This window comes from Salmo trutta, chromosome 15 (assembly GCF_901001165.1).
Source record: "Salmo trutta chromosome 15, fSalTru1.1, whole genome shotgun sequence".
Classification (NCBI taxonomy): domain Eukaryota; kingdom Metazoa; phylum Chordata; class Actinopteri; order Salmoniformes; family Salmonidae; genus Salmo; species Salmo trutta.
In genome coordinates, this window is record NC_042971.1 from 46,972,916 (window position 1) to 47,000,163 (window position 27,248).

The following is a 27,248-nucleotide window of genomic DNA, read 5'->3' on the forward strand; positions in this document are numbered from 1 at the left end:
TTGTGGGAAGCTTGTGGAAGGCTACCCGAAACATTTGAGCCAAGTTAAACAATTTAAAGGCAAAGCTACCAAATACTAATTGAGTGTATGTAAACTTCTGACCCACTGGGAATGTGATGAAAGAAATAAAAGCTGAAATAAAATCACTCTACTATTATTCTGACATTTCACATTCTTAAAATAAAAGTGGTGATCCTGACCTAAAACAGGGAATTTTTTACTAGGATTAAATGTCAGGAATTGTGAAAAACTGAGTTTAAATGTATTTGGCTAAGGTGTATGTAAACTTCCGACTTTAACTGTATGTATGCACGCATGCACGCACGCACGCACATATATGAGTTCACTTGCATAAAGAAAAAATTTAATACTTCAATATCTTAGCAAAAACAACAAAAAAAAACATGCTCTGTCAAATTTCCAGTACAGCCAGGTGTCCTGTCTTACATGTTGAACATCCTGTTTTGGAAAACATTCTTGCTTCAGCAGCACAAGAGCCATTCAATGAGTATCAGGGCAACAGTCACTTTTAAAATGTCTTATGCCATTTCCAATGTGGGTTGTTTTTTTGCACAGAGATGCGTGAAATACAACACTGTCTCCATGGTGATAACATCACCCTTGCCAGTTCCTTATTCTGACGAGTGTCCTAGCTAGCCAGTGCATACAGTAGTCTTCGTCTACCTGCTGTTTGTCCACTAGCTGAGTTTCAGCAGTAGTTTCTCCTCTACTAGTTCAAACTGTACACTCACTGACATCTCAGCAATGAATTGCTCGCAGCCCTCTTTGGTCACCTGCTTGCAGTAGCGCAAGTCAATATGACAGATGCTTCCACAGCGCTTGAAGTAGGTCAGGGACTGGTCCGTGACTCTGTTGCACACTGCAGAGATTAGGGAGGAGAAAGATACAGTATGAGGTTGTTGTAATATGAGACCATTCATCATCTTTAGTTAATGCACAGAAAGATACGTGCCTCCTATATACTTGGTCATAACAGTCATTTGTTTTCTAGAATAAAGGCTCCAACCAAAACCTCACCATAGTCATGAGCATATTGAGTGCAGTCAATGGGTGACAGCTTCCCCCATTAACAGTGACTGACAGTGGATAATTAGACATCAGTGGTGCCAAAGAGTCCCCTGTCTGTCTGTCTGTCCCACATTGACCCAACCTTTAACAGCACTACTCAGGGAGAGGAGAACCATGGGGCGTACTTCAGTTATGGTGTTTGGAATGGAGCCTAGTTTTACTCCACCCCATGGCTCCAACTGTGCATCAGAAATAGAGACAATTAAAGATATTTATACTGGTGTCCATGGGGTCGTTATATGACTTTATGAGGCACACATTCATCTCAGTGGCAACATTTGTCATTCAGTAAGACCTATGAAGCAATGAATGAACGTTGCAATGAGCGGTCAATGGCCATGTCCGGATTCTCACCAGTATGTTCTAAATAGTGAATAGTACTGTTAGCAGTGATTACTTTTAGTAGAGACATCCAATGTCTATAGTGATAGTAGGCATTGTGACATGGCCTTGTATGCTCCTACCGGAGAGGTTGATGTCAGTGAGCGAGTCTCTGGTGGTGGTCCCTGCAGCGGTCAGGATGTTGACTGACTGGTCAGTGACGTGGTTGCAGTAGCTCAGGTCCAGTCTGGTCAGCTGGGGCATGTAGCGGATGAGGAGGCGCAGAGAGGTGTCCGTGATGTCCAGCCCGGCCAGACGCAGGTCCACCACGTTTCGCAGCTTACTCCTGTTGTCCAGCTGACCTATGGAGGGAGAGAGACAAAGATTGAATGCATGTCAAGTTCTTTTTTTTAAAAAGCTCCTTACTTCCAGTAGGAGCAGAATCGAATGCAAGTGTTTCCAGCTGTGTGGTCTATAAAGACCGACACAAATGGTCAGCAGAGAGCACAGCAAGACCTGACATGGATGGGCTGCAGCAGCCTGACTGGACTGCAAAGCAGATTGACATACTGTTCAATACTCCACACCATGTGTCCAGATGGTCACTAACACAGTGCAGGATTGGCGAAAACCTACCTGGTCTGTTGTCTGTGGGGGGTGAGAGCAGATCCCTCATCTGGGCGTCTTTGAGACCCTCTACCCACTGGACGTCCAGGGTCCGCAGCAGCGGGCAGCTGGCGGTGCAGAGGGCAGACACAGCCACCCAGGAGCAGCCTGAGAGCAGCAGCATCCGCAGACCTGCAGGGACAACAGTCAGGGGTTAAGAGGGGTCGAACTCAACGACACTCACTCACTCTCTCAATTCCTACTAAACATCTTAATAGTCTCCAACAGTTCATTAACCTGAGGGTGCAAAATCAAGCAAACAAAAACCATCACTATGCAAATGTCATTACAGTCGCCGCATAATTAATTCTAAGAAGAAACAAAGCCAATCGTCAGAAACTCTGAGGAACCCCTGGAGATACCATTATTATGGAGCAAACATACGGCAGCATTCTCTGAAACTTCCAGCTCACCCAACCAAGGAAACAAAGACAGCGTTACATTATCCCCAAACTAGTCACATTAAATACGTTCTTATCAATGCTCTCAGTACAGAGAAGCACAGTAACAGGCTGCAGTGGTGACATCAGGCTTGCAGTGTGTACCCAGAGCCATGGACAGAGACACAGTATAATGGTATATCGTTCTATTATAAAGCCACAGAGGGATATGCACATTGCCTCAGTTGCTGGCTGGTGTTTAATATACCTGGCAGTCTGTTGATGAGCCAGCTGAGCTGCTTCTTGGAGATGTTGGTCCAGCTGAGGTCCAGAGCCACAGGCTGTCTGCGGATGATGCCACTCAGCATGAGGGGAGTGATGGACTTACAGCGGTTCAGATCGATCTGCGTCCACAGTCTCTTATCACAGCACCTGGGGAGGCAGGGACGAAGGTAACTACACGATCACACAGCCACCTTAGCTACAGCTGTCGAAAGACTACACTGAGGTGAGAGCTCTAGGCAAGCTACAAGCCTTAAGTGTTCATACGGTCTTTCCAATAAACAAGGACCACTTTGAAAAACACAACCCACTATTCACAAGACTGGCTTGTCCAACTTCGTACCAGACGCTTTGGTCTATCAGGCCCTGTCTGGACTTAACAGTTCATGCAGCTTTAATATTCTGATAATGGAGTTCTGATAATGGAATTCCGAAAACGTCACGAGTCTACATTTAAATGTGTCCACATTGTGTCCGTTCCTGCACTATAATCAAATGCCAGTGTGCATTCTACAAATGGTGGAATAAGCTAAATATGATAACAACAACAGACGGCAGTAGTTAACTACTGTATAGCTAAGTAGCCAGATAGCATTGCTTGCTAGCTACAGAGGTTGAAGGGATTGCATAACTCTAGCCAAACAAAAGCATTTATGAGGCCAGCAAATACGATCCTCAGACGCTAGGAACGCATTTCCTCCAATGTTAGAATGATGGCCTTTCTAGGGAGTTTTTACACCTGCATTGCTTGCTGTTTGGGGTTTTAGGCTGGGTTTCGGTACAGCACTTTGAGATATCAGCTGATATAAGAAGGGCTTTATAAATAAATTTGATAAGGTGCCTCTCGGTCCCAAAACACACATTTTCTAGACACTGATGACGTCGTCCACTGTATGCGCTTTTGGTAGCCTGATTGCATCCAGACTGAGGAGAAATCCGCACACAACGCATCCCTGACCCCTTCCTGAAGTGGTCAGACAGATCTGAATACAATCAGACCAAAGTGACTTTTGTGCGTCTAGACCCATGCGATCTTCGTATTCTGATAGCAGAAGTTGCATGTAATTGACAAGTGTAGACACGACCTCCGATAGCTCACCATCGGTTCCAGGTCTTGCAGACGCGCATGCAGACACACAGGTCTCTGTGTGCGAGGTGGCCAAACACGACCATCCACACCTCCCTGCGCATCACGTGGGCCTGTCCGTCATCCAGGGGAAGTCTGTCTGGTGGGGGGCTGATGGGAGGCGGCCGGATCACGTGACGCTCCATCTGTACACATTTGGGCGGTGAGTGGCAGGGAGGGGGGCGTGGGCAAATAGGTGTGATCGGAGGGCTGCGGTTCCACCCCAGGGGCGAGAGCTGGCGGGGCGTCCCGTTCACCTCCCTCCCCCTGGGGTGGAGCCAGTCTCCGAGGTCACTGCTACCGTTGTCGAGTGGCCGCTTGGGCTTAGGCTCCTCCCCGTCACTCTCAGGCTCTGTCTTCATTGGCCTGTGGTTCTGATTGGCCAAGCTGTCCTCGGTCTTCAATGGTCGACGGTTGTGATTGGATAGGCCATCCTCAGTCTTAATTGGCCTGCGGTTATGATTGGTGGGGGAGTCCTCTGTTTTTAGTAGTCTGCGGTTCTGATTGATAGAGGAGTCCTCAGTCTTCAGTGGTCGACGGTTGTTATTGGTTGGGCTGTTCTCCCCCTTCAGTGGTCTGCGGTTCTGATTGGCCAAGCAGTCCTCGGTCTTCTGGATCTCCAGGTTGAGCTCTTTGCTCAGCTCCTTGCTCAGCTCTTTATTGGGTAGGCGGCGTCGCTGGAGTGCCTTCAGCTGGCCAAGTGTCTTCTCTGGGGCATCGCCCCCCTCACTGCTGGGCCCTGCCCGGGGAGAGCTGGAGCAGGACTGGTCACTCTCTCTGGCTACAGACGTCAGTAGCAGTGGACTCAGCATAGTCTTTACTTTACCGCCTTTACTGTCCTCTACACCATTTTTCTCCTCTTCTTCCTCCTCATCATCCTCCTTATCTTCATCCTCGTCTCTTTTCCCTTTAGCTGCAACCCTGTCCCCTGTGTATCTGTCATCTTCATGGTCTTCGTCCTCATCAACTTTCTCTTGCTTGATGGGCCGTAACAGCTTGGAGGTGAAGGTGTCATCAGGTTTTGGGGGCTTCTTCTGTAAGGGAACATGGGGAGCATATCAATTACTCTGACATTCATTTGTTATAATCATCTTTACAGTTTTAATTTGCATTTTTATAAAGACCTTATTTATCATATATTTTTCTCCAAACAGTGTTTGACAAGTAAGTGGACTACAAATTCTCAAATCAAAAGGGTTATTGTTTGGTAATAGAATTTTGACAAAATAAACTCTGGGCCTTATCAAATCTGTCTCTTATCAAATCAAGAGGAATGCTCAGTAAAGACAGTCAATATAAAAATAATTATCCATGGTCAGCCTAAAGCCTGTTGGATAAATTACCTTTTTCTTGACAACAGGAGGTTCGTCCTCATCTTTGATGTCGAACAGCTTCCTCTTCTTCCTCAGAGGGTTGTCCTCAGGCCTGGGTCGGGGATGAGGTAGCCCGCCCAGAGACAACATGGGAGAACGTTTCTTCAGAGGAGGATATTCCTCTGCTTTCCTCTTGGGGGTGTCATCACGCTCTGCCTTCCTCTTCACTACAGTGGGTGATGTTGGCACACTGGGCAGGTCGGACTCTTCCTTAACGTCACGGTTCAATCGCGAGTCCTTCAGTAGCGACCCGGGAAGGTTGGACGCGTACTTGAATCCTGGTCCTCTTTTTTGCTTGACAGCCAAAAGGGAAGAAACAAGGGAAGACAACTTTATACCTTTTGCCTATTTGTTTCCAGACAATTCAAGTCTTTTTACAATAAACGTGATATATTGAACAGTGCAGAGCATAGATATTCTGCCTAGAACATTAATTTCCACAACCACATAGATGCTTACTTTCCCGGTCTTCCCTGCATGGTTGCATTTTGGACACTCCCAGCAGTTTGGCAACTCTTCATTTACAACTCCACCAGAATTCTTCACCTGAACAAGAGAGCACAAGTAGTGAGTGGGTCAAGGTGATAGGAAGCACAAGTAAAAGTGATAAAGTATGAAACAACGCTATCATTTGCAGAATAAGTCCTTTATAGCAGGGGAAGGCAAATAGATTAACCTGCGGACCAATTTTTGTCGGAGCGTATGATGGGGGGCCGGAACATAAAATTGACCACAACTTAGACCCTCATATTTTGGCGGAGTGAAAAAATATAGCTACGAGCAGCAATAAACAGGGTTCACAGGGTGACAAAAGGAACACAAGATCAGTTGGATAACAAATCAAGCACTATCATGTAGGAACTACTGCATCTTCCTTTATGTGCACTAAATCCAAAATCATTAGCGCTACATATGCAAAGATATATATATAGATATATATATATATATATATATATATATATATATATATATATATATATATATTTGAACTATCAATACCAAATTCAGTGTGGTACATCTTAACCTGTTGGGGCTAGGGGGCAGTATTTTCACGGCCGGATAAAAAAAACGTACCCGATTTAAACTGGTTACTACTCTTGCCCAGAAACGAGAATATGCATATAATTAGTCGATTTGGATAGAAAACACTCTAAAGTTTGTAAAACTGTTTGAATGGTGTCTGTGAGTATAACATAACTCATATGGCAGGCCAAAACCTGAGAAGATACCATACAAGAAGTGCCCTGTCTGACAATTTGTTGTCCTTCTGTTGCATCTCTATCGAAAATACAGCATCTGTGCTGTAACGTGACACTTAAGGCTTCCATTGGCTCTCTAAAGCCGCCAGAAAGTGGAATGGGGTGTCTGCTGTCTCTGGGCAAAGTACAGCAGCAGAGTTTGTAAGTGGTCAGCCTGGGGACAGTGAGACTGAGATGCGCGTTCACGAGACTTCTCCATTTTTTTTTCTTTCAGCCTTTGAATGAATACAACGTTGCCCGGTTGGAATATTATCGCTATTTTATGAGAAAAATAGCATAAAAATGTATTTTAAACGGCGTTTGACATGCTTCTAAGTACGGTAATGGAATATTTAGACATTTTTTGTCACGAAATGCGCTCACGCGTTACCCATCGGATAGTGACCTGAACGCACGAACAAAACGGAGGTATTTGGATATAACTATGGATTATTTGGAACCAAAACAACATTTGTTGTTGAAGTAGAAGTCCTGGGAGTGCATTCTGATGAAGAACAGCAAAGGTAATCCAATTTTTCTAATAGTAATTCTGAGTTTAGTGAGCCCCAAACTTAGCTAGCCTGTGATGGCTGAGCTATGTACTCAGAATATTGCAAAATGTGCTTTCGCCGAAAAGCTATTTTAAAATCTGACATAGCGTTTGCATAAAGGAGTTCTGTATCTATAATTCTTAAAATAATTGTTATGTATTTTGTCAACGTTTATCATGAGTAATTTAGTAAATTCACCGGAAGGTGGGAATGCTAGTTCTGAACATCACATGCTAATGTAAAAAGCTGATTTTTGATATAAATATGAACTTGATTGAACAAAACATGCATGTACTGTATAACATCATGTCCTAGGAGTGTCATCTGATGAAGATCATCAAAGGTTAGTGCTGCATTTAGCTGTGGTTTTGGTTTTTGTGACATATATGCTTGCTTTGAAAATGGCTGTGTGATTATTTTTGGCAGGGTACTCTCCTGACAATCTAATGTTTTGCTTTCGCTGTAAAGCCTTTTTGAAATCGGACAATGTGGTTAGATTAATGACAGTCTTGTCTTTAAAATGGTGTAAAATAGTCATATGTTTGAGAAATTGAAGTTATAGCATTTTTGAAGTATTTGTATTTTGTGCCACATGATTCCACCTGCTGTTGACTAGGGTGGGACGTAGAAGTTAAGGATGTCCATGATAACAATGACAAGTTTCAAGTCGATAGGCCACTGTTAAATGTGGATTTACAGTGGGTTAAATGAGCACTTAAAATCAGATTTTTGATTTGTCAATAACTCAGCCGTCTTTTACCGATCAAGACCAAATGTGGTGTCATTTGGTCCTATGGTTCATGAGAAGAAGATTTCTTTAAGTATTTTGGCATATTTTAACATATGTGCTAATATGCAGCTACCGGCGAACATTGAGGGATCCTTGTGACGAGTCCAACAACCAAATTTGGAGTGAATCTGGCTTTTGTCAATGAGAAGACTTGTTATGATTATTTTAAGTTGTAGCGTTAGTTAAACAAGCGAATTGTTAGTTTGCTTATTTGTTAAGATATCAATGCCAAACTTAACATGGTTCATCAATGTAATGTCTTTGATGACATTACACAGGATTTACAAAGGATTTAAAATTGACACATGAAATCAGATTTCCTGATTTATCAATAACTCAGCCATCTCTTAACTAAACCCTTAGCGTTTCTCAAACTAAGTTAAGAGATGTACCATGGGCCTACATGCCAACTTATGGTTCATGATAAGAAGTTTTTCAAAAAGGTTTCCAAAATGTCAAGATGGAGGAAAATCTATTCTGATGGAACTTATGGGTCCATGATGAACATTTGTTCAGCATGAGGAAAGACACATACAGTGCATTCGGAAAGTATTCAGAAATGATGTTTTTCCACATTTTGTTACGTTACAGCCTCATTCTAAAATGGATTTAAAAATCTCAATCTACACACAATAACCCATAATGACAAAGCGAAAACAGGTTTTTAAAAATGTTTGCAAATTTATAAAAAATTAAAACTGAACTACCTTATTTACATAAGTATTCAGACCCTTCGCTATGAGATTCAAAATTAAGGTCCATCCTGTTTCCAGTGATCATCCTTGAGATGTTTCTACAACTTGATTGGAATCCACCTGTGGTAAATGTATTGATTGGACATGATTTGGAAAGGCAATTCCCTGTTTATATGAGGTCCCACAGTTGACAGTGCATGTCAGAGCAAAAACCAAGCCATGAGGTCGAAGGAATTGTCCGTAGAGCTCCGAGACAGAATTGCGTCGAGGCACAGATCTGGGGAAGGATACCAAAACATTTCTGCGGCATTGTAGGTCCCCAAGAACACAGTGGTCTCCATTCTTAAATGGAAGAAGATTGGAACCACCAAGACTCTTCCTAGAGCTGGCCACCTGGCCTAATTGAGCAGTCGGGGGAGAAGGCCTTGTTCACGGAGGTGACCAAGAACTTGATGGTCACTTTGACAGAGCTCCAGAGTTCCTTTGTGGAGATGGGATAACCTTCCAGAAGGACAACCATCTCTGCAGCAGTCCACCAATCAGGCCTTTATGGTAGAGTGGCCAGACAGAAGCCACTCCTCAGTAAAAGGCAAAAGGCACCTAAAGGACTCTCAGACCATGAGAAACAAGATTTAGATTTTCTGGTCTGATGAAACCAAGATTGAACTCTTTGGCCTGAACGCCAAGCGTCACGTCTGAAGGAAACCTGGCACCATCCCTACAGTGAAGCATGGTGGTGGCAGCATCATGCTGTGGAGATGTTTTTCAGCAGCAGGGACTAGGAGTCTGACTAGTCAGGATCGAGGGAAAGATGAACAGTGCAAAGGACAGAGATCATTGATGAAAACCTGCTCCAGAGCGCTCAGGACATCAGACTGGGGTGAAGGTTCACCTTCCAACAGGACAATAACTCTAAGCACACAGCCAAGACAATGCAGGAGTGGCTTTAGGACAAGTCTCACAGCCAGAGTCCGGACTTGAACCCGATCGAACATCTCTGGAGAGACCTAAAAATAACTGTGCAGCAACGCTCCCTGTCCAACCTGACAGAGCTTGAGAGGGTCTGCAGAGAAGAATGGTGTGCCAAGCTTGTAGCATCATACCCAAGAAGACTCGAGGCTGTAATCACTGCCAAAGGTGCTTCAATAAAGTACTGAGTAAAGGGTCTGAATACTTATGTCAGTGTGATGTTTTTTATTTTTCATACATTTGAAAACATTTCTAAAAACCTATTTTTGCTTTGTCATTATGGGGTATTGTGTGTAGATTGAGAAAAAACAACATGTAATCCGTTTTAGAATAAGGCTGTAACGTAACAAATGTCAAACGGAGCAGCGGATATGGGTGTTTAAGTGAGACTGCTTTGCTGTGAACCTCTAATAACAATAATTTCATACCTTGACTACATTGAGACACGTTGACGTATGTCTCTTTATTTGTGGGAATACCTGGGAACAGATTTCCTAAAATAAACTCATTTCTTGCTGAATTCCTGGTGACTTTACATTCTTTTGACCAAAAACATAAATCCTAAAAACTCTAAATACTTTTTTTGGGGGGTGGGGGACAAAACCAAACCACTCTCGGTCACCTGTTGCCGACCCATGCTCTATAGGAGGAAGGGCAACCATAAACAAATACACTGCAGTAATGTAAGTGCTCACACTGAATCAATTAAATCAAACAGATAAGATGCTCATTAACAGCATACTGTCTTGAGCAGTTTACCTTGAGGCAGAGTGGATGGACTATCTCATTGCAGATGGAGCACTCCATGAGCATGAGGTTAAATTTGTCCTCCTCTTCCTCCACTGTGTCCTCCTTCCCTGCCTCCCCACATACCAGACACACCGCAGTGTGGGGCAGGACAGGCTGGAGACAACAAACACCACATTAGTATATTACAAACTCCCCCTCTGCACAGTCACCAGATAAAATGTCCACACACATACAAAGAATGTCCAAACACTCTGCAGGTTAGTATGAGGCCTACCGCGATACACTGCCTCATGATGCAGGACTGTTTCATGCGACCTGGCCCTCCAAACTTCTTCATGTCTTTACAGAAGTGGCATTCTCCACACTCTGTCCTCAGGCACGCCTCACACTTCCGACATCGCGTCCTCCTCCTCCGGGCCCCAGACGTGCTCCGGCTGGCCGACAGCTTGACCGCAGCCGCAGGAGACGAGGCCGTCATTTTGGGTTTGGGCCTGTTGGGAGGTCTCTGCTGCTGAATGGAGAAGAGGAAGAGGTAGGAGAGTCAGGTATCTTTATAGTACAACAACCCAAAAAGTGAAAGCAAGGTCTAGTACAGAGACAGATGGATCTGGGCCTATATTCACATCCAGAGACATGGGCAAACGTACAAAATCAGCAGGGGATCAAATACTTTTTTCCCCTCACTGTAGTTTGCTGGTCTAACCATCTACTACGGAAAACACAGAACCATGGGAACAGGCCTAGAGCCCTGTCATTTGAGTGAAGAGAAGGCAGAGAAAAAGGAGCCAGAGGGCAGGCTGCCTTCTGAGAATTCATTAGCGATCGAATAAACCCCTACTGCCTTCCATTCTGCTAGCAAATGCGCAATTTTGGAAAATGAAATTGATGACCTACGCGGAAGATTAAACTACCAACATTCAAAACTAATATCTTATGCTTCATGGAGTCGTGGCTGAACGATGACATTATCAACATACAGCTGGCTGGTTATACGCTGTATCGGCAGGATAGAACAGCGGCATCTGGTAAGACAAGGGGCGGCGGATTATGCATTTTTGTAAATAACAGCTGGTGAACAATATCTAGGGAAGTCTCGAGGTTTTGCTCACCTGAGGTAGAGCATCTCCTGATAAGCTGTACACCACACTATCTACCTACAGAGTTCATCTGTATTTTTTGTAGCCGTCTACATACCACCACAGACTAAGGCTGGCACTAAGACCGTACTGAATGAGCTGTATTCCGCAAACAGAAAAACACTCACCCAGAGGCGGTGCTCCTAGTAGTCGGGGACTTTAATGCAGGAAAACTTAAATCCGTCTTACCAAATTTCTATCAGCATGTTAAATGTGCAACCAGAGGATAAAAATAAATTTAAAAAAAAACACCTCTGGACCACCTTTACGCCACTCACTGAGACGCCGCATACAATGCTCTCCCTCGCCCTCCATTTGGCAAATCTGACCATAATTCTATCCTCCTGATTCCTGCAGGTAGCACCAGTGACTCAATCAATAAAAAAAGGGGTCAGATGAAGCAGATGCTAAGCTACATGACTGTTTTGCTAGCACAGACTGGAATATGTTCCGGGATTCCTCCGATGGCATTGAGGAGTACACCACATCAGTCATTGGCTTCATCAATAAATGCATCGATGACGTCGTCCCCACAGTGACCATACGTACATACCACAACCAGAAGTCATGAATTACAAGCAACATTCGCACTGAGCTAAAGGCTAGAGCTGCCGCTTTCAAGGAGTGGGAATCTAACCTGGAAGCTTAAGAAATCCCGCTATGCCCCCCGACGAACCATCCAACAGGCAAAGCGTCAATACAGGACTAAGATCGAATCGTACTACACCGGCTCTGACGCTTGTCGGATATGACAGGGCTTGCAAACCATTACAGACTACAAAGGGAAGCACATCCGAGAGCTTCCCAGTGACACGAGTCTACCAGACGAGCTAAACTACTTCTATGCTCGCTTCGAGGCAAATAACACCGAAACATGCATGAGAGCACCAGCTGTTCCGGAAGACTGTGTGATCATGCTCTCCGCAGCCGATGTGAGTAAGACCTTTAAAACAGGTCAACACGTCTGAAGCCATGAAGTGCTTTGAAAGGCTGCTCATGGCTCACAGCAACAGCATTATCTCAGAAATCCTAGACCCACTCCAATTTGCATACCACCCTAACAGACAATGCAATCTCTACTGCACTCCACACTGCCCTTTCCCCCCTGGACAAAAGAAACACCTATGTGAGAATGCTATTCATTGACTACAGCTCAGCGTTCAACAACATAGTGCCCTCAAAGCTCATCAATAAGCTAAGGACCCTGGGTCTAAACACCTCCCTCTGCAACTGGATCCTGGACTTCCTGACGGGCCGCCCCCAGGTGGTAAGGGTAGATAGCAACACATCCGCCACACTGATTCTCAACACAGGGGCCCTGCAGGGGTGCATGCTCAGTCCCCTCCTGTACTCCTTGTTCACTCATGACTCCACGGCCAGGCACGAGTCCAACACCATCATAAAGTTTGTCGATGACAACAGTGGTAGGCCTGATCACCGACAACGACGAGACACCCTATAGGGAGGAGGTCAGAGACCTGGTCGTGTGGTGCCAACAACCTCTCCCTCAACGTGATCAAGACAAAGGAGATGATTGTGGACTACAGGAAAAAGAGGACCGAGCACGCCCCCATTCTCATCGACGGGGCTGTAGTGGAGCAGGTTGAGAGCTTCAAGTTCATTGGTGTCCACATCACCAACAAACTAACTAACTAACTAACTAACATGGTCCAAGGAAGCACCCCAAGACAGTCGTGAAGAGGGCACGACAAAAACTATTCCCCCTCAGGAGACTGAAAAGATTTGGCATGGGACCTCAGATCCTCAAAAGGTTCTACAGCTGCACCATCGAGAGCATCCTGACTGGTTGCATCACTGCCTGGTATGGCAACCGCTCGGCCACCAATACAGAGGGTAGTGCGTACGGCCCAGTACATCACGGAGGCAAAGCTCCTGCCATCCAGGACCTCTACACCAGGCGGTGTCAGAGGAAGGCCCTAAAAATTGCCAAAGACTCCAGCCACCCTAGTCCTAGACTGTTCTCTCTGCTTCTGCACGGCAAGCGGTACCGAAGCGCCAAGTCTAGGTCCAAGATGCATCTAAACAGCTTCTACCCCAAGCCATAATACTCCTGAACATCTAATCAAATGGCTACCCAGACTGTTTGCATTGCACCCCCCCCCCCTTTTTACACCCCTGCTACTCTCTGTTGTTATCATCTATGCATAGTCACTTTAATAACTCTAACTACATGTACATATTACCTCAATTACCTCGACTAACCGGTGCTCCCACACATTGACTCTGTACCGGTACGTCCCTGTATATAGTCTCGCTATTGTTATTTTACTGCTGCTCTTTAATTACTTATTACTTTTATTTCTTATTCGTATTTAAAAAAAATCTAACTGCATTGTTGGTTAGGGGCCCGTAAGTAAGCATTTCACTATAAGGTCTATACCTGTTGTATTCGGCGCATGTGACTAATACAATTTGAAGTCATCAACATCTGACCACACTCAAGTGAGAACATGCAATTTTTCTAACTCAAATCATCTGCACTCCAACATCTTAAAAGCTTGGTTTGAAAGTGTTTCCATGTTTCCCTAGCAACATTGTATGCCAAAACACTAACACTTTTACGTAACAACGAGAGGGCACAAGTTTAAATATGCTGTAAAATTCAATTGAAGGCAGTGAGAGATGGAGGGGAGGAGAGAGGGGCTGCTTTGATGTGAAGCATTTTCCATTATTGAGTCTATTTCTTCCTGAGTGTTTATTTTCCCCTCTTATTTCTGAGACAATGTTGTATGTGCCGCTCATAAAAAAAACACACACACACACACACACACACACACACACACACACACACGGTAAAATATTTTTCTGGATCAAAAAGGTGGGTGTGGCAGGGGGATGTGGCAATAGCCATGGTCGACCCATCGGCGCAGCCGAATTCGGTCCAGTTCATGTGCAAGAACATTTGAGGCCCCCAATCTTGGCGGTGTAGAGTAATGTCTGCATTTTAAGCTAATTACCTGCAATTCTACACATGGAGCGGAGAGAAAATGTTGCAATATAGCGAATTCCCTGCGATTTAACATCCTGCCGTGGAGGTGAGAAAAATGTGCAATTCTAAATTTCATGCAATTCTATGCATTTTGCCATGGCTAATGCTGTGTTATGCTCAAACATAAAATCAATAATCCCGAATTCATTCATTTTTTCCCCCTAGCTTTTATTTTGTTGAGTTTGTTCTCAAAGATATATTATGCAAAAGTATTCACCCCCTTGGCATTTTTTCTATTTTGAAGCCTTACAACCTGGAATTAAAATTGATTTTTTTGGGGGGGGGGGGGGGGGGGGGTTGTATTATTTGATTTACACAACATGCCTACGACTTTGAAGATGCTAAATATGTTTATTGTGAAACAAACAACAAATAAGACAAAAAAAACGGAAAACTTGAGCGTGAATAACTATTCAATACTTTGTAGAGCCACCTTTTGCAGCAATTACAGCTGCAAGTCTCTTCGGGTATGCCTCTATAAGCTTGGCACGTCTCGCCACTGGGATTTTTGCCCATTCTTCAAGGCAAAACTGCCCCAGCTCCATCAAGTTGGATGGGTTCCGCTGGTGTACAGCAATCTTTAAGTCATACCACAGAGATTCTCAATTGGATTGAGGTCTGGGATTTGACGAGGCCATTCCAGACATTTAAATGTTTCCCCTTAAACCACTCAAGTGTTACTCATTGTCCTGCTGGAAGGTGAAACTCCATCCCAGTCTCCAATCTCTGAAAGACTGAAACAGGTTTCCTTCAAGAATTTCGCTGTATTTAGCACCATCCATAATTCCTTCAATTCTGACCAGTTTCCCAATCCCTGCCAATGAAAAACATAACATGATGCTGCCACCACCATGCTTCACTGTGGGGATGGTGTTCTCGGGGTGATGAGAGGTGTTGGGTTTGCGCCAGACATAGCGTTTTCCTTGATGGCCAAAAAGCTACATTTTAGTCTCATCTGACCAGAGTACCTTCTTCCATATGTTTGGGGAGTCTCCCAAATGCCTTTTGGCGAACACCAAACGTGTTTACTTATTTTTTTCTTTTAGCAATGGCTTTTCTCTGGCCACTCTTCCGTAAAGCCCAGCTCAGTGGAGTGTATGGCTTAAAGTGGTCCTATGGACAGATACTCCAATCTCAGCTGTGGAGCTTTGCAGCTCCTTCAGGGTCATCTTTGGTCTCCTTGTTGCCTCTCTGATTAATGCCCTCCTTGCCTGGTCTGTGAGTTTTGGTGGGCGGCCCTCTCTTGGCAGGTTTGTTGTGGTGCCATACTCTTTCCATTATTTAATAATGGATTTAATGGTGCTCCGTGGGATGTTCAAAGTTTCTGATATTTTTTATAACCCAACCCTGATCTGTACTTCTCCACAACATTGTCCCTCACCTGTTTGGAGAGCTCCTTGGTCTTCATGGTGCCGCTTGCTTGGTGGTGCCTCTTGCTTAGTGGTGTTGCAGACTCTGGGGCCTTTCAGAACAGGTGTATATATATATACTGAGATCATGTGACAGATCATGTGACACTTAAATAAAGTCCACCTGTGTGCAATCTAAGTAATTGTGTGACTTCTGAAGGTAATTGGTTGCACTATATCTTATTTAGGGGCTTCAGAGCAAAGGGGGTGAATACATTTGCACACACCACTTTTCAATTTTTTAAACAAGTTATTTTTTTCATTTCACTTCACCAATTTGGACTATTTGGTCTATGTCCATTACATGAAATCCAAATAAAAATCAATTTAAAATTACAGGTTGTAATGCAACAAAATAGGAAAAACGCCAAGGGTGATGAATACCTTTGCAAGACACTGTATACAGTACCAGTCAAAAGATTGGACACACCTACTCATTCAAGGGTTTCTCTTTATTTTTCAATATTTTCTACATTGTAGAATAATAGTGAAGACATGAAAACTATGAAATAACACATATGGAATCATGTAGCAACCAAAAAAGTATTACATAAAAATATATTTTATATTTGAGATTCTTCAAAGTAGCCACCCTTTGCCTTGATGACAGCTTTGCACACTCTTGGGCTCCCGAGTGGCGCAGCGGTCTAATGCACAGCATATCAGTGCAAGAGGCATTATTACAGTCCCTGGTTCGAATCCAGGCTGTATCACATCCAGCCATTACTGGGAGTCCCATAGGGCAGCGCACAATTGGCCCAAGTTTGACTGGGTTTGGCCGGGGTAGGCCGTCATTGTAAATAAGAACTTGTTCTTAACTGACTTGCCTAGTTAAATAAAAAGGCTACATTTACCTAGAATGCATTTCAATCAACAGGTGTGCCTTGTTAAAAGTACATTTGTGGAATTTCTTGCCTTCTTAATGCATTTGAGTCAATCAGTTGTGTTGTGACAAGGTAGGGTGGTATACAGAAGAAGCCCTATTTGGTAAAAGACCAAGTCCATATTATGGCAAGAACAGCTCAAATAGGCAAAGAGAAACAGCAGTCCATCATTACTTTAAAACCTCTTTGGGAAAGGCGTGCCGCTAGCGGGACACCTCGACAACATCCGGTGAAATTGCAGAGCCTGAAATTCAAACTACAGTATTATAAATATTTAACTTTCATAAAATCACAAGTGTAACACATCAAAATAAAGCGTAACTTCTTGTTAATCCAGCCTCTGTGTCAGATTTCAAAAAGGCTTTATGGCAAAAGCACACCATGCGATTATCTGAGGACAGCGCCTCGCATACAAACACATGAAAAACATATTTCAACCAGGCAGGTGTGACACGAAAGTCAGAAATAGCGATATAATAAATGCCTTTGATGATTTTCTTCTGTTGGCACTCCAAAAGGTCCCAGTTACATCACAAATGGTCCTTTTGTTCAATAATGTCCTTCTTTATATCCATAAAAACTCAGTTTAGCTGGCGCGCTTCAGTCAATAATCCACCCAGTTTCTCTCCATCAAAATGCATACAAAATGAATCCCAAATGTTACTAATAAACTTTTCCCAACAAGTCAAACAACATTTATAATCAAACCTTAGGTACCCTAATACGTAAATAAACAATACAATTTAAGACAGAGAATCGTTAGTCTTTACCGGAGAAAAATACCAAAGAACGCGCTCTCATTCACACGCTTGGTAACACTACAGCCAAAATGGGAGCCACCTAGAAAAACAATTTTTTTCCAAAAACCAGCCTGAAACTCTTTCTAAAGACTGTTGACATCTAGTGGAAGCCCTAGGAACTGCAATCTGGGAGGACTTCGCCTTATAATAAAAGTGATAGCCATTGAAAATAGTGGTAGGCTGAATTTGTTTTTTGGGAGGGATGGTTTGTCCTCGGGGTTTCGCCTGCCATATCAGTTCTGTTATACTCACATGCATACTTTCCACAGTTTTAGAAACTTTAGAGTGTTTTCTATCCAAATCTACCAATTATATGCATATTCTAGCTTCTGGGCCTGAGTAACAGGCAGTTTACTGTGGGGACACTTGTCATCCTGACATCAAAATACTGCCCTCTATCCCAAACAACTTAAGACATGGAGGTCAGTCAATCCGGAAAATTTCAAGAACTTTTCAAGTTTCTTCAAGTGCAGTCTCAAAAACCACAAGCGCTATGATGAAACTGTCTCTCATGAAGACCGCCACAGGAAAGGAAGACGCAGAGTTAACTCTAATGAACTTATCCTCTGCAGCAGAGGTAACTGCACCTCAGATTGCAGACCAAATAAATGCTTCAGAGTTCAAGTAACAGACACATCTCAACATCAACTGTTCAGAGGGGACCGTGTGAAATCAGGCATTCATGGTCGAATTGCTGCAAATAAATCACTATAAAATGTCACCAATAATAATAAGAAGAGACTTGCTTGGGTCAAGAAACACAAGTAATGGACATTAGACTGGTGGAAATCTGTCCTTTGGTCTGTTGAGTCCAAATTTGAGATTTTTCGTTCCAACCGCTGAGTCTCTGTGAGACGCAGAGTAGGTGAACGGATGATCTCCACATGTGTGGTTCCCACCGTGAAGCATGGAGGAGGAGGTGTGATAGTGTGGGGGTGCTTTGTTGGTGACACTGATTTATTTAGAATTAAAAAGGCACACTACCACAGCATTCTGCAGCGATACGCCATCCCATCTGGTTTGCGCTTAGCGGTACTATCATTTGTTTTTCAACAGGACAATGACACAACACACCTCCAGGCTGAGTAAGGGCAAAATACCAAGAAGGAGAGTAATGGAACGCTGCATCAGATGACCCGGCCTCCACAATCACCCGACCTCAACCCAATAGAGATGGTTTGGGATGAGTTGGACCGCAGAGTGAAGGAAAAGCAGCCAACAAGTGCTCAGCATAAAAAGGTTAAATAAAATAAAAAGCGGGTTGAGAGAATGCCAAGAGTGTGCAAAGCTGTTATCAAGGCACAGGGTGGCTACTTTGAAGAATCTCAAATATATTTTGATTTGTTTAACACTTTTTTGGTTACTACATGATTCCATGTGTGTTATTTCATAGTTTTGATGTCTTCACAATTATTCTACTATGTAGAAAATAGTAAAAAATAAACAAAAAACCCAAAATGAGTAGGTGAGTCCTAACTTTTGACTGGTAGTGTATATAGGTACATTATCTTTTCTACATATTTCAAAATTACAACTTAGGTGGGCCGAAAAACCCTTAGGTGGAACACCCAAGCATTTTCTATACAGAACAATCCCTTATATAGATGTACTGTACGCAAACAACAAGGAAATACAGGCTATGCCTGGTCACTAAAAAGGAGAAGACCTAGGGGATATTAGCTACTGTAAACAAACTCATATTTTAAATCATATTCAAAATCACACTGATATTTGTTATACTATTTGGATTTTGAATACTGCAGAGTAGGGCTTGCAAGTTACGCATTTCACTGTACTTGTGCACGTGACAAATAAAACTTTAAACATCCCGAGGGTACTGTGAATTCATCTATATTAGGCAGACTATTGGAGGTTTGTTTCTATACTGAACAAAAATACAAACGCAACATGTAAAGTCTTGGTTCCATGTTTCATGAGCTGAAGATCCAAAAATGTTCCATACACAAAAAGGTTATTTCTCCCAAATTTTGTGCACGTTTGTTTACATCCCTGTTAGTGAGTATTTCTCCTTTGCCAAGATAACGCATCCACCTGACAGATGTGTCATATCAAGAAGCTGATTAAACAGCATGATCAGTACACAGATGGACCTTGCACTGGGGACAATAAAAAGCCACTCTAAAATGTTCAGTTGTCACACAACACAATGCCACAGATGTCTCAAGTTTTGAGAGAGTGTGCAATTGGCATGTTGACTGCAGGAATGTCCACCAGAACTGTTGGCAGAGAATTTAATGTTAATTTCTCTACCATAAGCCACCTCCAATGTCATTTTAGAGAATTTGGCAGTACATCCATCTGGCCTCACAACCGCAGACCATGTGTAACCAGCCCATCCCAGTACCTCCACATCAAGCTTCTTCAGCTGCGGGATCGTCTGTGACCAGCCACCCAGACAGCTGATGAAACTGAGGAGAATTGGTCTGTAATAAAGCCCTTTTTGTGGGGAAAAACTCATTCTAATTGGATGCGCCCCTGCCCAGTCATGTGAAATCCATAGATTAGGGCCGAAATGAATTAACTTCAATTGACTGATTTCCTTATTTAACTGTAAAATCGTTGAAATTGTTGCATGTATACTTTTGTTCAGTATGCTTCAAAGAGATACTGCACTTATCACAGGGTTAGATCACAGGGTTATAATGTACTCCACCAAGCAGCACACACTTATATATGGTTATATACACTACATAGCCAAAAGTATGTGGGCAGCCTTTCAAATTAGTGGATTCGGCTATTTCAGCCACACTCATTGCAGACAGGTGTATAAAAATGGAGTACACAGCCATGCAATTTCCATAGACAAACATTGGCAGTAGAATGGCCCGTACTGTAGATTTCAGTGACTTTCAACGTGGCACCGTCATAGGATACTAAATTTCCAACAAGTCAGTTTGTCAAATTTCTGCCCTGCTAGAGCTGCCCCGGTCAACTGTAAGTGCTGTTATTGTGAAGTGGAAATGTCTAGAAGCAACAACAGATCAGCCGCGAATTGGTAGGCCACACAAGCTCACAGAACAGGGCCACGAGAAGTTGAGCGCATAGCACGTAAAAATCGCCTGTCCTCGGTTGCAACACTCACTACAGAGTTTGAAACTGCCTCTGGAAGCAACATCAGCCTCAGAACTGTTTGTCGGGAGCTTTATGAAATGGGTTTCCATGGCTGAGCAGCCGCATACAAGCCTAACACCATGCCCAAACCGGACACGCGTGCGTACGCAAGTTGATTTTGTCCCCCCACACCAAACGCAATCACGAAACACAGGTTGAAATATCAAAACAAACTCTGAACCAATTATATTAATTTGGGGACATGTCGAAATGCATTAAACCTTTATGTCAATTTACCTAGCTAGCTTGCAGTTGCTAGCTAATTTGTCCTGGGATATAAAATGTTGAGTTGTTATTTTACCTGATATGCAAAGTCCTCTACTCCGACAATTAACCACACATAAAACGGTTACCGAATAGTTTCTAGTCATCTCGCCTCCTTCCAGGCTTTTTCTTTTTGGACTTTATATGGCGATTGGCATCAAACTTTCATAATAAGGTGTATTACCACTACCGACCTCAGTTCATCTTTCAATCACCCACGTGTGTATAACCAATGAGGAGATGACACGTGGGTATTTGCTTCTAAAAGACAATGAGGAGATAGGAGAGGCAGGACTTGCATCGCGTTCGGAATAATAAATAGAATCAACTTCTATTTTAGTGCTTGGCAACAAAGACGCTCGTTGGCATGTGCGAGCAGTGTGGGTGCAATGATTGAATAACATGCATGTGTAAATGTATTTTGCAACGCTTGCACACTTGACATGTCCGGCTTGGGTAGCATGTAAGATCACCATGCGCAATGCCAAATGTGGGCTGGAGTGGTGTAAAGCTTGCTGCCGCCATTGGACTCTGGAGCAGTGGAAACGTGTTCTCTGGAGTAATGAATCACACTTCACCTTCTGGCAGTCCGACGGATGAATCTGGGTTTGGGATGAATTGGAACGCCAACTGCAACTAGGCTGCAACTAGGCCGAATCGCCAAACATCAGTGCCCGACCTCACTAATGCTCGTGGCTGAACGGAAGCAAGTCCCAGCAGCAATGTTCCAACGTCTAGTGGAAAGCCTTCCCAGAAGGGTGGAGGCTGTTATAGCAGCAAAGGAGGGACCAATTCCCTATTAATGCCCATGGTTTTGGAAAGAGATATTCAACGAGCAGGTGTCCATGTACTTTTGTACTGTATATACACTGAACAAAAATATAAAGAAACAAACACAAGGTTTTACTGGAGTTACAGTTCAGATAAGGAAATCAGTCACTTAGGCCCTAATCTATGGGATTTCACATGACTGGGAAAACAGATATGCATCTATTGGTCACAGACACCCTCAAAAAAAAGTAGAGGCGTGGATCAGAAAACCAGTCAGTATCTGGTGTGACCATTTTCCTTATGCAGTGCAACATCTTCACATAGAGTTGATCTGACTGTTGATTGTGGAATGCTGTCCCTCCCACTCTTCAAATGGCTGTGCGAAGTTCCAGGACATTGGCGGGAACTGGAACATGCTGTCGTACACCTCGATCCAGAGCATTCCAAACATACTCATTCGGTGACATGTTTGGTGAGTATGCAGGCCATGGAAGAACTGGGACATTTTCAGCTTCCAGGAATTGTGTACAGATCCTTGCGACATGGGCCCGTGCATTATCATGCTGAAACATGAGGTGATGGCGGCGGATGAACGGCACGACAATGGGTCTCAGGATCTCGTCACGGTATCTCTGTGCATTCAAATTGTCATCTATAAAATGCAATTGTGTTCATTGTCTGTAGCTTATGCCTGCCCATAACCCCACCATGGGGCACTCCGTTCACAACGTTGACATCAGCAAACCGCTCGCCCACACAACACCATACACGTGGTCTGCAGATGTGAGGCTGGTTGGACGTACTGCCAAATTCTAAAACTAAGTTGGAGGCATCTTTTGGTAGAGAAAGGAACATTAAATTCTCTGGAAACATCTCTGGTGGACACTCCTGCAGTCAGCATGCCAATTGCACGCTCTCTCAAAACTTGAGACATCTGTGGCATTGTGTTGTTTGACAAAACTGCACATTTTAGAGTGGCCTTTATTGTCCCCAGCACAAGGTGCACCTGTGTAATGATCATGCTGTTTAATCTGATTCTTTATATGCCACACCTGTCAGGGGGATGGATTGTCTTGGCAAAGGAGAAACGCTCACTAACAGGGATGTAAACAAATGTGTGCACAAAATTTGAGAGAAATACGTTTTTTGTGCGTATGGGATCTCAGCTTTTTAGCCTAATCGAGTATTTCATATCTATTGCTTCTGATATTGCTATGTAACCCAGATTGTCTCTTTCCAATTATACCTGACAAATTGTCAATTTTTGATACTTTATATATTCCTTTTTAATATGCATCGACTCCCCATTTGCCAGTATCTAATTAACTATCTGCTTGCACCTGTTGCGCCTGTTATGCATAGCAGGTGTCTCTCCTTAAGTACGTGTCTTCTTAATTTGTTTGTACAGCACTGATGAAGGCATGAGGCCAAAACGTATGCTCAGTTTATTGAATTTGTTTTATTAGCACCTTGCACTTTCTGTATTATTTTGAGTGTGGATTAAATTAATGATATTATTTTTGCATCTTGGCCTCTTTGGGTTATTCCTCTTCATGGTTGAGTGCAAGTACTTTTTGAACTCTACAGATACTCTCCCACGCACTAGCCACCTTTCATTCTATCCTGAGCTAACCCTCATACTGACTTTCTATCTATTATTTCAGCTCGTGAAACATGGGACCAACACTTTACATGTTGCGTTTAGATTTTTGTTCCGTGTATAACCTAGCTGTGTACAGTATATGGGGATGGGGCACGAGCTATACCAGAGGAAATGTGGTTACTGTGAATTCAAATGGCAGGTATCCAACAGGCACTTGTTTCCATAGCAACCCACGGTACAGAACATGTGTTACTTACCCCCCATCCTGTGATTTTCAGTTGGAAAGGGCATGTACTAAGGAAATGCAGGTGAATGCTGACTGACTGCTCAGAGCTGCACCAGCAACACTGGGTGTGTGTACTGCTTTATAATTCTATCTGAAGAGCATTATGCAAAACACAATATGTGAGTCAGAATAATAACAACATTGAAATTGCTAATTCACTAATCCCTTTGATCCTCATACTAAATCACTAAGCTGTGCACACTCCACCTCCTCCCTATCCTCACTCAATGACCAACCAGCGGGACTAACAGGTTTTGCAAGAATAAAACCACAAACCGCTTTGGAAGAATTTGCATGATGTAATGAGGTGTTTGAATTCATTGGTTATGTCATCATAACATTCTCCACCTAGCCTAGTGAGAGCAGTAGGAAGAGATGAGAGAAATCAGTGATCACAATTACAGCGAGGAATGGAACAAAAAACAGCCACAGCCAAATCAGGTGTATCAGATTTCTATAGCAACATCAGCTGTGCACATTTTCCAAGGATCAGCATAGCAACAACAAACGTCCTACTATTCCTGTGGCATGCAGGGACAGATGGGTAGCCAATCAAGTGCTGCTACCACTGGACAGAGAAAACGCAAATAACCTATCAGCGAAGAACATCAGGGTCAGAGGCTAAACCTTGCCCTGTTCTAGACTTATCCTAAAACAAGCGTACACCAAGCAGAGTGGCTAGGCTGGGGTGATCAGAGATCTAGGCAAAATTATATTTTATTTTAGATATTGGGGGCATCGATAATCTGTGGTGGAATCCAAGGATCTCTGTTTGGATTACAGACTCGGGGCCTGACTGAGCCAGAGAAGAAGTGCAGATAACTAAAGAAGACTTTTCTTATGCTCCCTCTTGTCTCTCTGCAGCAGACATACAGTGCATTCGGGAAGTATTCAGACCCCTTGACTTTTTCCACATTTTGTTACATTACAGCCTTATTCTAAAATTGATTAAATCGTTTTTCCCCTAAAATCAGTCTACACACAATAACCAATAATCACAAAACAAAAACAGGTTGACATTTTTGAAAAAAAAATTTTTTTTTAAAGTAAACTTTGTCACATGCGCCGAATACGACAAGTGTAGACTTTGCCGTAAAATGCTTACTTACAAGCCCTTAACCTCTTATATCTAGACGTTCTGCTAGCGGAACACCTGCTCCAACAGCCAAGGATGGGCGTGGCGCGAATTACAAATTCCTCAAAAATACAAAAACTTAAATTTTTCAAACATATGACTATTTTACACCATTTTAAAGACAAGACTCTCCTTTATCTAACCACACTGTCCGATTTCAAAAAGGCTTTACAACGAAAGCAAAACATTAGATTATGTCAGCAGAGTACCCAGCCAGAAATAAATCAGACACCCATTTTTCAAGCTAGCATATAATGTCACATAAATCCAAACCACAGCTAAATGCAGCACTAACCTTTGATGATCTTCATCAGATGACACCCCTAGGACATTATGTTATACAATACATGCATGTTTTGTTCAATCAAGTTCATATTTATATCAAAAACCAGCTTTTTACATTAGCATGTGACGTTCAGAACTAGCATACCCCCCGCAAACTTCCGGTGAATTTACTAAATTACTCACGATAAACGGTCACAAAAAACATAACAATTATTTTAAGAATTATAGATACAGAACTCCTCTATGCACTCGCTATGTCCGATTTTAAAATAGCTTTTCGGTGAAAGCACATTTTGCAATATTCTCAGTAGATAGCCCAGCCATCACGGCTAGCTATTTAGACACCCACCAAGTTTAGCACTCACCAAAGTCAGATTTACTATAAGAAAAATGTTATTACCTTTGCTGTTCTTCGTCAGAATGCACTCCCAGGACTTCTACTTCAATAACAAATGTTGGTTTGGTCCCAAATAATCCATAGTTATATCCAAACAGCGGCGTTTTGTTCGTGCGTTCAAGACACTATCCGAAAGGGTAAATAAGGGTTACGTGCCCGACGCGTTTCATGAGAAAAAAAATCTAAATATTCCATTACCGTACTTCGAAGCATGTCAACCGCTGTTTAAAATAAATTTTTATGCCATTTTTCTCGTAAAAAAGCGATAATATTCCGACCGGCAAAGCGTGTTTACGTTCAGAGAGAGAGAAAGTAAAAGCAAGGGATCCCCTCGTGCACGAGCCTCAGTCTGATGGCCCTCTGATCGACCACCTTCCAAACGTGCTAAAGTTTTTCAGCCAGCGGCTGGAATTACATCATTCAGCTTTTTCCCAGGTTCTGAGAGCCTATGGGAGCCGTAGGAAGTGTCACGTTACAGCAAAGATCCTACATTTTCTTTAAACAGAGCCAAGAAGCTCAAGGAATGGTCAGAGGGGGTACTTCCTGTTTGGAATCTTCTCAGGTTTTTGCCTGCCATATGAGTTCTGTTATACTCACAGACACCATTCAAACAGTTTTAGAAACTTTAGGGTGTTTTCTATCCAAAGCCAATAATTATATGCATATTCTAGTTTCTGGGCAGGAGTAATAATCAGATTAAATCGGGTACGTTTTTTATCCGGCCGTGAAAATACTGCCCCCTAGCCATAACAGGTTAACCAACAGCGTAGTTCAAGAAGAAGAAAATATTTACCAAGTAGACTAAAATAATAAATAATAATAAAAAAGTAACTCAATAAGAATAACGAGGCTATACTGTATACAGGGGGTACCGGTACCGAGTCAGTGTGCGGGGGTACAGGCTAGTTAAGGTAATCTGTACATGTAGGTGGGGGCAAAGTGACTATGCATAGGTAACAAACAAACAGCGTGTAGCAGCAGTGTACAAAAAGGGAGGGGGGGGGGTCCCATGTAAATTGTCCATTGGCGATTTAATGAATTGTTCAGTCGTCTTATGGCTTGGGTGTAGAAGCTGTTGAGGAGCCTTTTGGTCTGAGACTTGGCGCTCCGGTACCTCTTGCCGTGCGGTAGCAGAGAAAAGAGTCTATAACTTGGTTGACTGGAGTCTCTGACAATTTTATGGGCTTTCCTCTGACACTGCCTATTATATAGGTCCTGGATGGCAGGAAGCTTGGCTGATGTACTGGGCCGTTCGCACTACCCTCTGTAGCGCCTTGCGGTCAGATGCCAAGCAGTTGCCATACCAGGCGGTGATGCAACCGGTCAGGATGCTCTCAATGGTGCAGCTGTAGAACCTTTTGAGGATCTGGGGCTGACATGTGCCTTTTACTAAGGAGTGGCTTCCGTCTGGCCACTTTACCATAAAGGCCTGATTGGTGGAATGCTGCAGAGATGGTTGTCCTTCTGGAAGTTTCCCTCATCTCCACAGAGGAACTCTGGAGATCTGTCAGAGTGACCATTGGATTCTTGGTCACCTCCCTGACCAAGGCCCTTCTCCCTCGATTGCTCAGTTTGGCCGGGCGGCCAGCTATAGGAAGAGTCTTGTTGGTTCCAAACTTCTTCCATTTAAGAATGATGGAGGCCACCGTGTTCTTGGGGACCTTCAATGCTGCAGAAATGTTTTGGTACCCTTCCCCTGATCTGTGCCTCGACAACCCTGTCTCGGAACTCTATGGACAATTCCTTCGACCTCATGGCTTGGTTTATTCTCTGACATGCACTGTCAACTGTGGGATCTTATATAGACAGGTGTGTGCCTTTCCAAATCATGTCCAATCAATTGAATTTACCACAGGTGGACTCCAATCTATTTGGAGAAACATCTCAAGGATGATCAATGGAAACA

At 43.3% G+C, this 27,248-nt stretch overlaps 1 protein-coding gene across 5 annotated transcripts in view; it reads right to left on the reverse strand.

Annotated features, from left to right (window-relative positions):
- Positions 1 to 300: 300 nt before the first annotated feature.
- The window catches only part of LOC115149172 (lysine-specific demethylase 2B), a 48,113-nt gene continuing 21,165 nt past the window's right edge, over positions 301 to 27,248 (reverse strand). For 3 of the 5 annotated variants that reach the window (XM_029691771.1, XM_029691774.1, XM_029691773.1), the window contains exons 13-21: positions 10,505 to 10,741; positions 10,240 to 10,383; positions 5,697 to 5,783; positions 5,208 to 5,540; positions 3,838 to 4,898; positions 2,725 to 2,888; positions 2,047 to 2,208; positions 1,554 to 1,772; positions 301 to 880 (exon numbers count right to left, since the gene is read on the reverse strand). In XM_029691771.1, the coding sequence (XP_029547631.1) occupies positions 699 to 880; positions 1,554 to 1,772; positions 2,047 to 2,208; positions 2,725 to 2,888; positions 3,838 to 4,898; positions 5,208 to 5,540; positions 5,697 to 5,783; positions 10,240 to 10,383; positions 10,505 to 10,741 (2,589 nt within the window). In that variant the 3' untranslated portion in view covers positions 301 to 698. The remainder of the gene's footprint in view (positions 881 to 1,553; positions 1,773 to 2,046; positions 2,209 to 2,724; positions 2,889 to 3,837; positions 4,899 to 5,207; positions 5,541 to 5,696; positions 5,784 to 10,239; positions 10,384 to 10,504; positions 10,742 to 27,248) is intronic. The other 2 variants (XM_029691772.1, XM_029691776.1) reach the window with 1 other exon arrangement.